The sequence below is a fragment of the Meles meles genome, chromosome 16 (genome assembly GCF_922984935.1).
Source record: "Meles meles chromosome 16, mMelMel3.1 paternal haplotype, whole genome shotgun sequence".
NCBI classification, from domain to species: domain Eukaryota; kingdom Metazoa; phylum Chordata; class Mammalia; order Carnivora; family Mustelidae; genus Meles; species Meles meles.
In genome coordinates, this window is record NC_060081.1 from 62,202,448 (window position 1) to 62,220,356 (window position 17,909).

The 17,909-nt window shown below is 40.4% G+C and overlaps 1 protein-coding gene across 7 annotated transcripts in view; it reads left to right on the plus strand.

Annotated features, from left to right (window-relative positions):
- RALGAPB (Ral GTPase activating protein non-catalytic subunit beta) overlaps positions 1-17,387 on the plus strand; it is an 80,637-nt gene extending 63,250 nt beyond the window's left edge. For all 7 annotated transcript variants that reach the window (XM_045980635.1, XM_045980637.1, XM_045980636.1 and 4 more), the window contains 7 exons: positions 2,616-2,781; positions 5,417-5,539; positions 7,148-7,284; positions 10,325-10,433; positions 11,220-11,298; positions 12,475-12,623; positions 13,319-17,387. In XM_045980635.1, coding sequence (XP_045836591.1) covers positions 2,616-2,781; positions 5,417-5,539; positions 7,148-7,284; positions 10,325-10,433; positions 11,220-11,298; positions 12,475-12,623; positions 13,319-13,512 — 957 coding nt within the window. In that variant the 3' untranslated portion in view covers positions 13,513-17,387. The remainder of the gene's footprint in view (positions 1-2,615; positions 2,782-5,416; positions 5,540-7,147; positions 7,285-10,324; positions 10,434-11,219; positions 11,299-12,474; positions 12,624-13,318) is intronic.
- Positions 17,388-17,909: the final 522 nt, after the last annotated feature.

Here is a 17,909-nt window from a genome sequence, read left to right on the forward strand (position 1 = left end):
GAAGCACTATTTCAGAAACTTGGTAAACTATTAGAAAATGAGATTGATTTATGAGATTTATGAGAGATTTATGAGATTTAATTGGTGAACTATTAGAAAATATGAGATTTCTCATCTCATGCTATTGACTCAATAAATATTTATTAAGTGTCCACTGTCAGTTAGGTGCCAGGGTTGTAGTGGTGAACAGGATCTGCAAGGTATCTGACATTCCAGAACTGCCGTCTAAAGGGGAAGACAGATGACTAAAGAAACAGCCATAGTAAAGTGTGCTAATTAGAAGCATTTTATAGGAGCCATCAACAGGAAAACCTAACCTCCTTTTGAGAAGGTTAGGAGGAAAATATTTTAGCTGTTATCTGTGGTTACATTGAGAGTGGGTAAACAGGGAAAAGCAGGTTTTTACTAACAAAGTAGTAGCATGTGTAATGGCCCTGGAGGTTAAGAGAGAATTCTGTCTTCACCAAATTCACTGTGGAGTCCAGGATACTTGGAGCTTGGGAGAATGTGGGCTTATGATGGCTGGAGGTGAGACTAGTGGACTCCAGGTGTTTGAAAGAGCCTGAGAATGGGGTTGATTACAGAGGTTGGGGATTTGTTTGGAAGACGACTCATGCGTGGTTCGTATGACAATAGTAAGGTCATTTTTCTCCTTCCTGTAAAAGAAGACACAGACCTTTGCGATAGCTCTTAAACTAATTCCATTTCCTTAGCTTTCTAGGCACTGAGAGGGATGTGAGCATCGCAGTCTACAGCCTCCTATTGAATGTCTGAGCCCCACCCTCCCTAGCTGCAGGGTAGCTTTAGGGCAATGTCTAGTCGCCAGCCAGGGCCTGCAGGTTGAATCTGCTCATCTATTGTGTCTTCACTAATTTTTCAGAAATTGTTTATTTAAAACTTCCACTTCTGAATAACAATTTTAATTGAAAGAAAACTGGAATGACTGTCAAATCAGTTTCCTTATGCTTACAGGACTATGAAGGGCTGTGGGTGAACTACGTAGGGTACTTCTAACAAGTGTTTAAGATGTGATGGCCTGGCAAGTTTCACCCAGTGGGTTGACAAGTAACAGAAGAACACCCCATATTTTGATTTGCTCAGGCCTCTGTATGGTCTTGAATAGATTAGCGCTGATGAGCCACATCTCTGACTTGTGGACCAACTCCATCACTGTCATTTGGAGAGTTTTAAGAATAGTGATTCCAGGATCCTACTTTTGCTGATGGTAGAAGGTCTGCAGTGGTCTAAGAGAATCTTGTGTTTAAGATGTTGCCCAGGTGGCAGATTTATGTTTCCCTGGTCCTATAGAATCAGTGTCCGCCCACTCCTCTCTGAATTCAAGAATGCCTCAAATCTCTGTGTGCTGATTTTGAGTGTTATATCAACAGTGTTATCTGTTGATGTGTTCAGTGTCAGGCGATCCTTTTATTCTTTGCTTTCATGTTGTGTGATCTGCTCGTGTGTTTTATAGATGCAGTTCATACTGCAGACTTAATATCACCGATACTAGATTACAGGTTGAATGATCTTAGATTAAGAACTGTAGATCAGATAAATCACTTAATAATTTTAGTCATTTATTCTCACAAGGGAGATAACATTGAATACAAAATGAAATAAAAGTTAAATGTTTTTATAATTATTAAATTAAAAGTTTAGTGAAACATTCAAGAAAAAAATACTCCCTTGCTGATTTTGATACATTCCCCCCTTTTCATTTATAATTTGTAGAAGATTTCTTATTTTCCTTACATTAGCGTAGGGTTTTTGACAACAGTACTATTGCTATTTTTGGCTAGATAATTCTTTGTTATGGAAGCTGTCCTACAAATAGGTCACTAGATACCAGTAGCACCCCACAAGCTGCGATGACAGAAGTGTCTTCAGACATTCCAGTTGCCCCCTGGAGGGGGAATCACCCCATGGAACTATGATTTTAGGGACTTTTCTTTTTGAGACAAGTAAAAAGCCCAGGTATTAAATCTTGTATTTAGTGAAGAAGGGAGAACCTTCTGGTCATTCTGTTTTTTCTGGAATGGCTGCATTCTCTTTTATGGACTAGGAGAAGGATGTTTTCTCGCTTGTTTGTTAATTATACCTAATCTTTATTGAATTTTTAATAGATTTGTACTTTTTATGTCCTTTCTTACGATGTGTAATAAAATAATCACATACCTGTGTAATGTATCTCACTAACCAGACAGTAAAGTCTGTGAAAACCGGGACATAGCAGTTTTAATTTACTTTAAGTAAACTTGTATGGTTCATTATTGTTTTGCAAGAGGGGAAGCTAAAGGCTTTACTTGCATTATCTCAGCCACTCTTCGCAAACGTCATTATTATCCCTACTTTAAAGTTGAAGACACTGTAACAGTGAGGTTAAGAAACTTCCCCAAGGCCCAGCTAGGATTTGAACCCAAATCTGTCTAACTAGAAGCATCATTTTTAACCAAAGGGATGTATTCCCAAGTTTATTCTGAGCTTAGACTTAATTTGTCAGATACTTTAAAGCTAACAGATTTTATGGAGATTTGATTATTTATTTATTTTCAAGATTTATTTTGATTTGCTCTTTTGTTTCCTTCACTATGGCTGATGATTGGTATGTATTTCAGATTTTAAAGAATGTGGAATCTTCCAGAAATGTTCAGCCACATTTCCTAGAATTTTTGCTTTCCCTTGGCTGGTCAGTAGATGTGGGCAGACACCCGGGTTGGACTGGGCATGTTTCCACCAGTTGGTCTATTAACAGTTGTGATGATGGTGAAGGACCTGAACAAGGTAAAACTTATAATGGTCATTGTTTTTCCTTGTTTTGTTACTCTTGGTTTCTCCCTCTTTACTTAAGTTTGTAGTCTTATTTTACAAAGAAATAAACCAGAGGTATATTAAAGAAAACTTTTCTTCCCCTAATTCAGCTCCTCACAAGAGGCCACTTAACACTAGTTTGTATATTCTTTCAGATGTCTTTTGTGTAAATGGGGAAAAAATTATAGACACATAAAGGTAGTTAATATAAAATTCATGGCTTAAATATCACAAGGCTAATAAGTTCCCTTTTATATTGTGAGTAAACAAATTCTGTTTTGTGTAACAGTATTGTAATAAATCAAGATTTATTTGCTAACAAGTTTGCTAACATATATTTTGCCCAATACAGTTTTCTATTAACAGGTGTGTTTTATAGATATCGTGGCTATCGTTAAAGGTTACATTCTTGGGACATTATATAAAAGCCTTTGTAGTAAACACCTGACTATCTTGGAGAGATTCATGCCCATATCTACAAATCTTCTTGGGGAACTATAATCAGAATAATAAATACCAGGGCAAGTATAAATTTAAACTTAAGACCTTTGCCCCTCCTGGCTCTTTGTTCTGAGGGCTCCTGAAGTCACTGGAGAGTTAATATTATCTCTGAAGTGGGTGATACCTGTGTCTAGTGCTTTGAATTATCAGAGTTGCTCTGTTAACCAGATTGTACACTCTCAAGGTTTCCCACTGAATACCATGGCGACTTGTGACCTGTCATTTTTTCTGATTTCAGTCAAGGTTGAATGGAACTATTTGGGGATATGCCCTAATCTTAATTTCCACATATCCTTTAATAATATGCTTGAGTATATTTAATTCCTATAAGTAAACTGATAAAGAATATGCATATTTTTCAATTTGATAAATGTATCACTGGATGCTTATGGTTGCAGTAATAGAAAACTTGACCCAAACTGGCTTATATTTTAAAGGTCATTTATTGTCTGATGTAAATGAAAATTCCAGAGGTTAGTGTACATTTTTGTTGTCATTTGATCAGCACCCTGTTCCCTTTCTCCACAATTTTCCTTTAGCTCTGCTGTTCGTATATTGATTTTGTCCCTAGCCTGGCTTCTCTCATAGTATGGAAAGGCCGTTCCAGGCTTTACATTCACATACCAACCCTAGCCGGAAGAGGAGAGATTAGCTGGGTCTCAGTACCTCCCTACACCCAGGTCCCGAGATACACAGTGATTTGGCCACTCCAGACCTGTTGCTATGGCAGGAGAGATGGATGGACTGACACTGGTAGAGAGCTGTAGACAAGGTAGAACTGGTATGAAGGGTCAGTTTCACTTACAGTTCACACCTGCTACAAAATGCAGGAGGACGGAGTGGGTGTTGGGGCAATAACCAAAGTGTCTACTATAGTAGACACAGTGTGCCTTCCCAGTGTCGAAACCAGGAGCTGGCAAACTATAGCCCATCCTGTTTTTGCAAATGAAATTTTATTGGAACTCAGCTACACTTGTTAGTGTATTGTTTACAACTGCTTTCGTGCTACGGTGCTCTCATACTTGAGTCATTATGGCAGAGACCATTTGGCCTACAAAGCCTTATTTACTATCTGATCCTTCACAGAGGAAGTTTGTTAACCTGTGGTCTAAACTTCTGTGTGCCACATCCTTACTAACGTTAGGTATGTTCCAGTCTGTTAGCTGAGAAATTTTCTGGTTTTTTTTTTTGTTGTTGTTGTTGTTGTTTTTTAAGATTTTATTTATTTATTTGACAGAGCTCACAAGTAGATGGAAGGGCAGGCAGAGAGAGAGGAGGAAGCAGGCTCCCCACTGAGCAGAGAGCCCGATCCAGGGCTCCATCCCAGGACCCTGAGATCATGACCTGAGCCGAAGGCAGAGGCTTTAACCCACTGAGCCACCCAGGCCCCCCCAATTTTCTGTTTTTAATTAAGATTGAGTTTCAGCATTTTTTCATATTTTTATTTCTCTCCTGAGAACTACTTGTTCATTTCCTCTTCCCAGTTTTTTTCAGGTTGTTGGTCTTTTATGTATTACTGGTACGGCATTATGTTCATTTTAATTGAGAACTATACTAGCTCTCAGGAATGTTACTTTTGTTCATTCATTCTTGCTGGCATAGAGCAGATACTATTACTCAGAATGCCTATATGTTTTATGTTCTGTCACTGACCATTGGGGAAGGTGGAGCAGAAGCAGAGCTGAGGAGCAGTAGAGAGAGACCAGAGACAGGAGTGCCTTGAAAACAAGAGTATGAAACACACAGACACCTTCCCTAACTCTGTTCAGAGGTTTGTGGTGGTTGTCTTCCTTTGGATTATTACCTCTTCCTGAAAAACTGTTTTCATAATCTGCCTCATACAGATGAGTTCAAGGCTTTGCTAATCAGAAGTAGCCTAATTTAGAGTAGTTTCAGAAATTGTGAATTTAAGATTTTATCATTTAAATTTAGTGTAAAGACATGTAATGAACGCTTACAGTTTAGTTTTCTTAAACACTCATTGGTTCTTGCTGGAATGTGCCTTCTGTTGATTTCCATTTTTTTAACCAGTTAAAATTTCATGAAGCAGGATGAAACTGATTTTTCCCACTTTTTGGAGCAATAATGTAGTATTTCTCATTCCTAGATGAAGTTATTTCTTCTGAAGACGTTGGAGCTAGCATTTTCAATGGACAGAAGAAGGTGCTGTATTATGCCGATGCCCTTACGGAAATAGCTTTTGTAGTTCCTTCTCCTGTGGAGTCCTTAAGTAAGAGCATTTTTTGTATGGTGCTATTTTAAAATCTATTTTTGTATTCACTGGTTTGTGCAGTATTTTTGCATTGGGAGATATTCTGAAGTCATCTAAGTCATCATTTAACTTCTAAGGCATGGTAGCATTTAGATTATGCAGAGGTATAGGATGTTAGCTCTTTACTTTCTTAAGAATACTAAAGACAGGTAGACTGAACGTCTCATGATAATCTTTAAGTAGAGAAGGGGACCCACTTCACCCTGTTTTTTTGTCTTTCTTTAATTAATATGTGGAAGGCTTGTTTTCTGGTTTATTCATTTTTTTCTCTATTTATGAATGAGCTCCCCACCTACTTGCCTCTTTCCATGTGAGAGCCTTATGTGGAACCTCAGAGAATCCTACAATTAATTGGAAGACTCTCTACAATTGGAAGATAGCATCTGGCTGATCTTCTGACACCAAGTAGGAGAAACTGCACAGCCTAGAAAAGGTGGCGAATTAAGCCTGTTCTTCAAAGGATCAGGAGTGATTATTACTTCTCAGTCGGAACCCATAGTCTTATCTTGCCAAGAACCTTTGCTTCTCCCAAATTAAGCCCATTTCTTTGTGCCTGACCAGGCAGTAGGTGGAAAATTTTCACCTTCTTCATTGAGACCATCTGTAGGATGGGCTGCTATATACGTCACACTGTTATGGTCTCATCTCTAGGCTAAAGACTTCTCTCATACCCTTACTCTGGCGGCCTCCTGGCCTTTGTACTTGGGCCTTTGATTTCCTACACCAGCGCCCCCTGCCCCAACCCCTGTCTTATATTCTCCGGCCAGTTGTGTACCTGGCAAGAGAGACCTTTCGTGGTCTAGGTCAGTATCCCTAGCAGCTGTTTGCCTTCATGTCAAGACTGTGATCTACTACTCTAATTCCAGAAGCCAGGCCCCATTTGTCCTCTCTGAGTTGAGTCCCTGCTTCATCTCTAGCCCAGCCTGTTTGCACCAGCGGAGCTAGAGCCTTGTCCTTGTACTTCAGTTGCCACAGTTGGGTCTTCACCTCTTGTCAGGAAACATCCTGTGTGCTGACTGTGCCCCTGCTCCAACTCAACCTTCTCCAGTTTCTTGAGATTTGTTTTTGTGTTTGTTTTTTCTAACTCTTTGTGCTTGTCTCCAATCAGATCACTTCTTAATCACAGAGACTAGGTACTCTGTGGCTTCGGAATGCCCCTGTGCCACTTGGTACCATGCTACATGATTGAATATGTAATCAAAATAATTCAGAGAGTGACAGATGGCTTATATTCTGCATCTGAAAAGTCAAAATATTTTCTAGTCTTACCTCAGTTATCCTGTAGCACAAACTAAGCTGACAAACTATGGCGCACAAGTCAAAATCAGACCACTAAGTAGTTTTCCATTTTTAGCGTTGTAAATAAAATGCAGAGAAGAATATGCCATAGAGACCTACATAACCAGCAAACCCTAAAATATTTACTGACCCCTTACAGAAAAAGTTTACCAATTTTTTGTCTAGAGGCATTACTTCTCTTAAGTGACTTAGGTTAGACCATTAGCATAATTAAACACTTCTCTAAAGAAATAGTAAATATAATTGATTTTTTTCTTTACTCCATAGCTGATTCTTTGGAAAGTAACATCTCGGACCAAGATAGTGATTCAAATATGGATCTTATGCCTGGAATTCTGAAACAGCCATCCCTGACACTTGAGCTTTTCCCTAATCACACAGACAATCTTAATTCCTCACAGCGGGTAAGTAACTTTGTTGATAGAGCTCTGAAAATTTGTCATGCAGTGGGAGTAATTATAGAATCATGCCTTTAGTCGCCTTTTAACTGTAACATAGAGAGTAATGATAGCGTACTGATTGATTAGTATCTTAATTTTTTAAAGTCAAATTCTCACAGTTTTCTTTTTTTCAGCTTGCAGCAAATAGACAAATAAGACAGCCTCTGTTGTTTTCCTTGATTTGGCCATTCTGGTACCATGCTTGGGTCTCTCACCCATTCCTTCTCAGGCTTAAGTTTTTATCTGGTCCCTGAAAATATCCATTAAAGGTACAATAGTAGTGGGGTGCCTTGGTGGCTCAGTTGGTTAAACATCTGCCCTTTGACTCAGGTGATGATCTTGCAGTCCTGGGATCAAGCCCTGCATTGGGCTCCATGCTCAGCAGGGAGTCTGCTATTCCCTCTTCCTCTGCAACCGCCCCCCCCCCCCGCCTCTTCCTACTCGTGCACACGCTAGTTCTCGCTCTCCCAAATAAATGAATAAATAAATGTTAATAAAAGTATAACAGCAGCTGTATGTTCCACATCTTTAATCATGCAACATTCAACTTAAGTCTACTCTGTACACATGGTAGCACTTTGGAGACTAGCCCAGTGTATGACTAGATGTAATGAGTGAGACACACAGCAGCCACTGCAAGAAGGGAGCATTTTACTTTTATATGATTTTTCTTGCCGTATGAGTAGATGTTATGTCTTTATTTTTGTTTTCTCCTCATATTACCTCTTCATCCTTACTGGAAAGTGGACAAGTGAGTGATAGGAGGGTATGGGATCCTTTCATAAATGTGAGAAAATTGATTTGTAACAAATAATAAGAAAGACAAAGGTAAACTTGATTGAAGCAGAGGTTTTCTTGGCAGGAGATTTCATGTACATCTTTTCCTGGTGGGGCCTGTAATTGATTTTTCTTTCCTGTTGATGATTCTTCTGCTGGCATCTGTAATGGACAGTTATTCACGTAATTGCAGTTGGGTGGCATGGCTCCTTTTTCTAGCCTCCTGCTTTAGTGAGGTTTCCCTTTGTTAATTTCTACACTACTATCTAAAAAAATAAAAATGTTATCTCAATAGATGCAGAAAAAGCAGTTGACTTTAAATTCAACATTCATTCATGACTTTCAGCAAACTCTGAATAGAAGAGAACTTTCTGAACCTGAGACAGAGCTCTACTGGAAACCTAAGGTTATACTATACAGTATTGTTGACTGCTTTCCCCCGAATGGAGGACAAAGCAAGAATATTTGCTCTCACCACTTGCATTCAACATGGAGTCCTATACAGGAAAATATGACAAGAAAAAGAAATAAAGTGCCTAAGTATTGGAAAGGAGAAGTAATGCTGTATGTATTTGCAGATGACATGATCATATATGTAGAAACCCTGAGGAATCTTTTTTTAAAAAATCTACTAGATCTGTTGAGTGAGTTTATTAAGGTTATAGGAAAAAAGGCCACCGTGTTAGGCTGAATTCTAAGATGACCCCCAGGGAGTCCTGTCCCTGTATGATGTCCTCCCCATGTGTGTGTGTAGAACCTGTGAATATGATGAGCTATCTTGTGATTATGTTCTATTATACAGCAAAAAGGATTTTGTGGGTATAATTATTAAGGCTACTTTGAGTTAATCAAAAGAGATTACCCAGGTAGGCCTGACCTAATCACAGGAGGCTCCCCCCCCTTTTTTTAGATTTTATTTGAGAGAGTGTGAGAAAGAGGGCATGGTAGGGGGAAGGCCACAGGAGGAAGCAGACTCCCCGCTGAGCTGGGAGCCTGATAGAGAGCTCGATCCCAGGACTACAGGATCATGACCTGAGCTGAAGGCAGATGCTTAACCAACTAAGCCACCCTGGCACCCATAGGAGCCCTTTAAATCTAGGGCTAATGTCAGATTCAGAGCTGACTAGGAGCCATGGTAAGAAAATGGTCTCTGAGTGTGGCTGGTGTCTGCCACCGATTTGGGGAAGATCTCTTAGTCACAGCCATTTTCTGTGACTTCCAGAACACAAACAGAAATGGAAATAAGAATCTAGGGGAATTGCTATGGGCTCTGTCATCTGAACACAGGTATATTTCTGTGCTAAATTCAACTTAGATATGAGATTCTCTCTTCTGTCCACGTAGCTTTGTTTAGGGCTTTAGCACAAACTCATCCCTGCTGTATGCCCTCACAGTGGTGTTGCTCAGCGCCAGTTTGCTAAAGGGGAGCCGCAGAGGCCTGCTAGCCCTTCAGAGAAACTTCATGCCAATCAGGTAGGCAGGGAAGCCAAAGCAGATTGCATGAAACAAAGATGCAAGCAACTCTTTTTTTCATTCTGTTGACAAGTAAAAGGACTTTTTTGGCCAAGATTGCAGTAGGAAACCTCTGGCCTAGAAACGAGAACTAGAAGTAACTTGCTCATGGGACATTTTAGAGATTAGGATCCCCAGGCAAACCAGTGACGTTGCTGAGGTGAGGAAAGCATTCGGCTTACTGGCCGTAGACTATCGATAGACTCAAATCCTTTGAAGCCCTCATTAAGACATTGCCTGCAAATTTTTAAAAGATTTTATTTATCCATTTATTATATATATAGAGAGAGTGCACGCTAGCAGGTGGAGGGCGGCCAGAGGGAGAGGGAGAAAATCTCCAGCAGACATGGGGGTCGATCCCACAACCCCGAGATTAGGACCTGAGCCGAGTCAGACGCACAACCGACTGAGCCGCCCTGGCAACTCCCCACCAAATTTTATTTTTATTAATGTGAATTATAATTGGTCAGTATTCCTTATTTTCTTTGGGAATCTAAGACCCTCCTTTCTTTGTTCCAGGCTGAGACTTGATAAACAGGAGTCAAAGAAGAGCTTTTTTGCAAATATATTTTACTTTTTTCCTGAAGTGATTTCCCATGACCTGATATTTACATCACTGGGCAGCTTGATGAATATGTGGTTGGGTTATCTTATTAAGCCACTTCTTTTTTTTCCCTCCCCCTTTTCCTTTTCTGCTTTTCTCTACCTCATATAGCTTAGTCCCGGTTCCAGAATGAAGAAGCTGCCTCAGGGTCGCCCTGTGCCTCCCCTTGGACCTGAGACAAGAGTTTCTGTAGTCTGGGTGGAGCGCTATGATGATATAGGTACTGTGTAAGGACTTTGTCCATAAGTAAAATTATTGTAGAATGACAGTGACTTGCTGAATGTCTAAAGAGAGGAAGCACAGATGTGGTATGGTGGCCAGAAGCTGGGGCTAGAGTTCAGCAAGCCTGGATTGGCATCCTGGCTCCACCCCTCACTCAATTTCTTTAAGCCTTAGAGTACTCATCTGTTAAATGGAGACACTCATGGCATCTCCTAGTTGTGATGATTTGATGAGACTAGTGGATGTAAAACTTTCAGCTATTCTTGATATCACAGTGAATGGCTTGTTGTGAGTTGGTCCCACTCCATGTAGCTCCCGGTCATCCCAGGACCTCTGGAAAGGGGAAGGGGGAACAGTTCCCTCACCTCTGCATGAACCCTACTGTCTAGTTCTGGTGTAAAGATTAATTTGTCCTTAGGAATTCTGCTGTGGGTAAGTTTCTCATGATTTTTATGTAAGCAACATAAGAGCATTAGAAATGCATACTTAGCCTAGTATCTCATCCAGCTCAGGGTTTGTGGAAAAGTGTGATCATTGCTTTCCAACCAAGCTCTCAAAGACCACAGATCATGTTCTATAAATACTCAGCTTTAGATGCACTTAGCTAAAATTTGTCTTGAGGGAGATTTCTTTTTGGTAGGAATGGTCAAGATTATGTATTTTAGAATACCACAATCCATTTATTCATTGCACTCTTTAAAAGAGATTAGGAAATTAGATTTCATACTATTTATTTTAGAAATATGAGGGAGATATTAATTGTAATGCTGTTACTTTCTTCCAGAAAACTTTCCCCTCTCAGACCTGCTAACAGAGATCAGTACTGGTGTGGAAACTACTGCAAACAGTAGCACTTCTCTGAGGTACACTCTTTATTTGTGTCAGGCTCACCAGCATGTCTTGAAGCATAGAAAAATCTATTCGTTATAGTATGTCAGTTGTGATTTCATAAAGATAAGGAAACAAAAGGGATGGAGGCAATAGGAAATAAACATAAAGAAAAAAATCAAAGAAGTTGGTAGGTACATGCACAAGGTGATAAATTAGCAGGCATTTTAAAATGGCATAATTAATTGCTATTTTATATTTATCTGTAGCAAAGAGAAAAATGAATAGGTAGGAGCAGTTAAGCGTTAATGAAGACTGTAACAACAGACTGCCAATATCAGATAGAAGTAATACAGTTAAATTGGTCAAAACATTCTGGATAGTTAAAATGTCCTAACTAAATGAGCTATTTAATGGGAAAATATTTCTAAGTAAAATGTAATGTTAACCTTATTATAGTAGTAAGATTCCTATTTTAGCTGCCCATACATAAAAAGGATAAAAGGGTATAATTAGATTCTAAAATTAGTAACAATGTATCTCTATAGGCTTTATAGTCTCAAGACTTTTTGCTTGCTTGCTTGCTTGCTTTTGGTTTAAATAGGTATTTTAAAACAATTCACAAGAAGTGCCATTATCATCTCTGTTTTACAAATGGAATAAAATAGGCTGATAGAAATTATTCTTCAGTATCACACATTCAGTAAATGAAAGAGAAGGTGATCTGAACTCGGGCTTCTGACCCCAGATGCCAACGTTATTTCATACATCAGAGATCAGCCCTTGATATCAAGTTGCATAACCTGATTTGCATTGCATGTAAGATGAATTGTTCCCCACAAGAAGGAGGAATTAAGTGAAAGTCCCATAGCTGGTTGCTGGATTTCCCCCCGCCCAGAGATTCCTCTCCCTTTGCTTCTACCCTGTGTCCCTCATGGTTTTAAAACACATTTTTAAGCCCTTTTTTATGAGTTTGAAAAGCCCAACTGCAGTGATGGGCATTAGGGCCAGGTGTTAATGGAGGTTTGGGGTGGGGTGCAGCAACGTGGGCTCCCAGAAGGAGGATTCTGAGCAGAGTGACACATTGGGTCCTATTAGGTCCTATTAGACTACATCAAGCCTGGCATCAAGTGTCCTTAATTTTCTTAAATTACACGTGGAGAACTTTAGCTTTTATATGGTTGGGGTAAAAAGAGTTTTCTTTTTTTAAGATCTACCACTCTTGAAAAAGAAGTTCCTGTCATCTTTATCCACCCTTTAAACACTGGATTATTCCGGATAAAAATTCAAGGAGCCACTGGAAAATTTAACATGGTCATCCCGCTTGTGGATGGGATGATTGTCAGCAGGCGAGCACTTGGTAAGGCCTTCATATATGGCCAGAGTTAAGGTTTCTCTCTTTTTTTAAAATTTATTTTCCTAAATATTTTTATGAACCAAGAACTGGAAATAAGGAAATGTTGATATTACTTAATAGATCCCACATGTAGAAAATGCTGTGATTTGGGGCACCTGGGTGGCTCAGTTGGTCAGGTGTCTGCCTTTGGCTCAGGTCATGAGCTCAGGGTCCTGGGATCAATCCCACATCGGGCTCCCTGCTCAGTGGGAAGTCTGCTTCTCCCTCTCCTTCTTCCTGCTCGTTCTCTCTCTCTCACAGTTGCTCTTTCTCAAATCAAATCTAAAAAGAAAAAAAGAAATTGCCAACATTCTTGTTAACTAAGAAGCATGTTTTGTTCTTTTTAAACTGTGCTTTATCTACTTACGTACATGTGGAACTATGATTCACAAACTTCCAAGCCTTGAAAATCCGAGAGCTGTTTATAATCCAGGGCAGGAAAATGGGTTGTCAGACCAGATTTACTTCCGTTTTCCCTGGTTTATTTCTTCTAGCAGTTTTGTCTCAGTAGAGTGTTGTCCATTTCTCCAGGGACGGGGAGTTTTGTACATGGAATAAGCTAGGTTTGACTTTGTAGAAAGTAGTTCACTTTGAATACTGATAGTTCACCTAGACAGCTCATTACTCACATTGAATTTAATACCCTCTGTTTTTTCAAGGTTTTCTGGTAAGGCAGACTGTAATTAATATTTGTAGAAGAAAGAGACTGGAGAGTGACTCCTACAGTCCACCACATGTCCGCCGGAAACAGAAAATCACAGACATCGTCAACAAGTACCGGAATAAGCAGCTGGAGCCAGAGTTTTATACTTCACTTTTCCAGGAGGTTGGACTCAAGAACTGCACTTCTTAGACACTGTCTGTCTAGGACTCTTGAACTCCAGTTTGGGACTATGATATCAGAGCAAAACAATTGGATAGGTGATCACTGTAAAAAGAAAAACCAATCACTCCCCAAGAGCTTACTGTTTAATCACCAGAATAGAAGAAACACATTATAAACCCATTTGATAGAAGACTTTTGGCTTCTAGTGAAATGGGCTCCCAGACACAATCATATTCCTGCTGGTAATGATGATATACATTTTAGCCATAAACTTTCTTTTAAAAGTGACAATTTTAGTTAAATATAAGCCTTTTGAGGAGAAAGGCTTCCTGCATCTCAGTTAAACACGTGCATTGGTAGTATCAAATTTGCAAATTAGAAGTTGAAGATAGTTTTATACTTCACTTTTTAGGAGGTTATGTTCAGAATTAAAATCTGTCTCAGAATCTTCCAAGACATTCAAAGACTCATGCTGATAATAGCATGGAGGAGAAGGAAAGAAGTATCAGCTTTCTGCTCACTTGTAAGTTCATTTGTCGTCCAGCTGTCCAACTGACAGAAATGAGCATAAATGTGTTTTGTTTAGGTAAGAAGCCTGACATTAAAATATTTCATGTTTCCTCTCCACATTTCACAAAGTTATCGTCCTCATTACTACACAGATCTATCTGAAGGCCTCAGTTTCTGGGCAGCCCAGGAGCAGATCTACATTGGAGGCATGGCTCTGTTCTTTAAAGGGGACACAAGTGGCGTTGGGATTAGAAAGTGAGACAGCAGTGATGCCTCCACTCTCTCCATTGCCATGTGGCTTGGGACATGAGGACAGGCTAAGCATTCATAGTTCCTTGGTAATTTCTTGGTTAAATTTTGAGAAATGTAAGTTCGCAGCAAGGGTTGAAAATTATTTGGTTTCATCCATTGACTCTTATTTCAGGACCAAGCAGGAAACTACAGTAGTTTATGAAGGATTCTAATTTGGGGTTCAGGATAGCCTCTCAGCGCTACTAATTGAGATCTCTCCCAGAGCGCTACTGGATTTCATTGTAATTGACAAACATTAGTGACCACCCCCTAGGGTGACTGCTGTTAGAAATGGTTGTTGTTGTCATGTTTTCTGGACTTCTGCCAGCTGAAGGCACAACAAGTCCCTGCCCGGGTTTTGGAAATACTTCTGTTACCTCACTGCTACTTTTCTGCCAGGGATAAATGTTTTGAGGTGGCCAGACCCAGAACAACCTTCCGAGGATTCCTGTTGCAGTGCTAGAGTACACACTGCTCATTTCTCCTATTCTTCCATGCTTTCTTCTTTATTAAGATTATTTTATGTTAAGAAAATAAGTGACATTGAAGTCCAAAGAGGAGTGCTCACAGCTGTGTTCGGGCGCTTTCCTCGTGAACTCTGTTGTCAGTAGACTAGGTCAGGGCCGTGATGGTGTGTTTGGTTTGATGTTTGAGGAGTTCATTTGAGGGTGGGGGATAATGTAGGGCCTAGTTCCCTGTGCAGATATTTCTATTCCAAAAGTCATCTAAGAGCAAGAAATTTGGGTATCAGAGCAACTCTTGGTTTTAAGTTTGCTATACCCGTTCCTTCATATTTGTTTTAAGCTCAGGTAAAGATTACTTCCTCCTCCTGTGACTCCAGTTTCCATTCAGGGTATGGTATTTTTGAATAATCGATTTTCTTTTTAATCTGGGCAATAAATTGCTGTTTCCAGATAGTAGCATGGGGGTAGGGGGTATAGGATAAAGATGAGCAAATTCTACTCTAAAAATATTTTATTAACTCAGCAGGTGTAAAGTGAAGTTTAACAACTTTCATGGAAATTCCAGATTGACATTTCAAGGGGAAAATGGGCCTTTTTTTCTGGTGGACTTGAACAAAGAAGGCTTAAATCGATAGGCAACTCATAACATTCCAGAGGTTAAAAATAACTGATGTAGGTGTGCTTCCTCAGTGTGATTCTTCAGATGAAACCTTTAGTGCAGATTTACTGTCAGCAAAATATACTGTGATGTGCGTGTTGAGGGTAGGCTTCCTGATCCTTCCGTTTGCTCTCATTTCTGCAACTGTAATTCTCCTGACTGAGAAGTGAATAACGTGTTGAATGCAGTTTGTAGTCTGGAAGCCTATGATCTCCCAGGGAAGGAGGGATAGATGCAGAGCTGCGCAACCCCCAAGGGCATGAGACCCCCGTGTGTACAGCACAAATAGAACATAGGGGTACATCTACCTCATGAGGTGCCCCTTCCTTCTGCTCAAAATAACATTTACCTAAAAGGAGTGCGGTAAGAACACTTGGAACCTTTCACTAGTATGGGTTTGAGTTCATGGTCACTAAGTTCACCCAACTGCCTTTGTTAGAATCACTTTGAGTAGAATAATGCCAGAGGAGCATATTTAGTCCCTAGTGATGACCTTTAGTAGTCCACTCGATAAATTTGCTAGCATGTGTTCCTAACCTTCAAAGGGAAGCCAGGACCACTTTGGTCTGTGGCTTAAACAGTGTAGTTGCTGCTTGTGACAGGTATTATCAGGGGGTGGGTTTGCATTTGGTGACAAGGAAAGCATTACCCAAGGGACAGAGGCAGGTAGCCCCTCATAGTCTTTTTCCCATTCGGGAGATGGGAGCTTTCCTCCTCCTTTCTGGTTGGGAGCACTGACGACAGTGAGGAGGCTTTGCCTTTTCTTGGTCAGCCAGCTCCCACTTGTGTCCTGTGCTTCCTCCGAAGACCTCCTCCTTCCTAGCATTGGCCCTCCGAAAGGAATAGTTACGTGGTGGGTTCACCCCCTCCTGCGCTGGCCATACACACCCACGTGCATGCATGCTGTCCTCCATTTCCTGGTCCTCGATTTCAGGGTAGCCCATTCTCCTCTGGACTCCCTTACAAATAGAAAAGACCTACGTCTTTGGCCAGTAATGTCGGTTGCCCGCAGGCTGTGTATATGAGGCCTTTATGAATGGTTACTTTCTGTGTGCTGTGGAGAAGCATTTGTGAGGCTCTACAGAGTGATTTTTAGAGAGACCGTCTTCGGGAGCATTTATTTCCGTTGGAAGGTAAGACTTTACCCAAGGTGGAAATCAGCCTTGCTCAAAGACCCGCTTTGAGGTAGATAGTAAAGATGTATTGGGGGTAATTTGACACTCCTGCTGGCAGTGGTTCTCCATTCAGCGTTTTAAAGCCCATTCATGTTATATCTTCCTGAAAAGATTTGATTTATGTGTTTACATGAAACAGTAAGTTGAATGAGATGGTCTGTTCTAAGGATTTCCATGACAGCCTCTTTTCCTGAGATGGAGAGATTGGAGGTAATCCACCCGCTCAGTGTGGAATCAAACAGTGGGTTCTCGGTAGCTGAAGAAGCCATGTACTGTATAGTGTTTTTCTCAGAGCATCAGCTCACGTTCCTCAGATGCTTTTCTTTTTTTAATGGTGAGGGAAAAGGTGTAATTTGGGATTCCACAGTGCCTTGCATATAGTAGGCGCCCAATAAACATTTGTTGAAGCAAACCAAGTTTCCCAAGTCCTTGCCTCTTGCAGTGACCAAGAACATCTTTCTCCTCTGAAGGGCTTGGCAGTTGTGGCTAAAAAATAAACAGTATCATTATTTGCTTGAAATCATATATACAATTTGTATGAATTTCGGTATGTTGCCAAGACATGATCTTTTTCTTATTGTATTTTCTGTAAATATTTCTGGCACTGAACTGTAAAGTAAAGGCGAAATGTAAATACGAAGGTGTACCCGTGTCCCCTCGCCTCCTGTGTTTTCTCTTCATCAGTTAGGGAAGAAGGCCCAGAGGCTTGTTTGTATTTATGCCGATCCTTTGTCCAGAAAACACCCATGGAATATTGAATGTAATACATTTAGTCAATTAAATTTTAAGGAGATTCTTATCTAATAACGGTGTGTGTGCTTTTGGTGACAGGCTGGGGTTTGACTCCTGCACGGGTGTTTCTAATTTACTCTTTCCAGGGCTGTGTGCTCTGCTTTGCCTGACCTTCCTAATTTAGATCTGTGGGTTTTCACCTGGTTTTGTAGTTTCATGGAATACTGAAAGTTAGCTTAATTTTTTAACAGAATTATAATTGACATGTGGCATTATATTAGTTTCAGGCTTACACGATTAATTGATTACTTCCGTAGGTATAAGTTACTCTCTGTCACTGTACAAAGTCATTACAGGCCTTGTGTAATGAAAACACTGCCAGCAGAAACCCGCCGTACAGAGGCTCGTGTTCACCGAGGGGCCGGCTGCCTGAATCTTAGGGACACAGAAAAGCAGCTTTACCTTCTGCCTGCCCCAAATCCGGGCTCTGCCAGGGCTAGCAGTCAAGAAAGGGAAGACGCAGAGGTGGTCATCCTCCTGCCACCTGTGAGTAAGGTTGGCTCGAAAGGGTTCCACACAGCCTGATTAGCACCT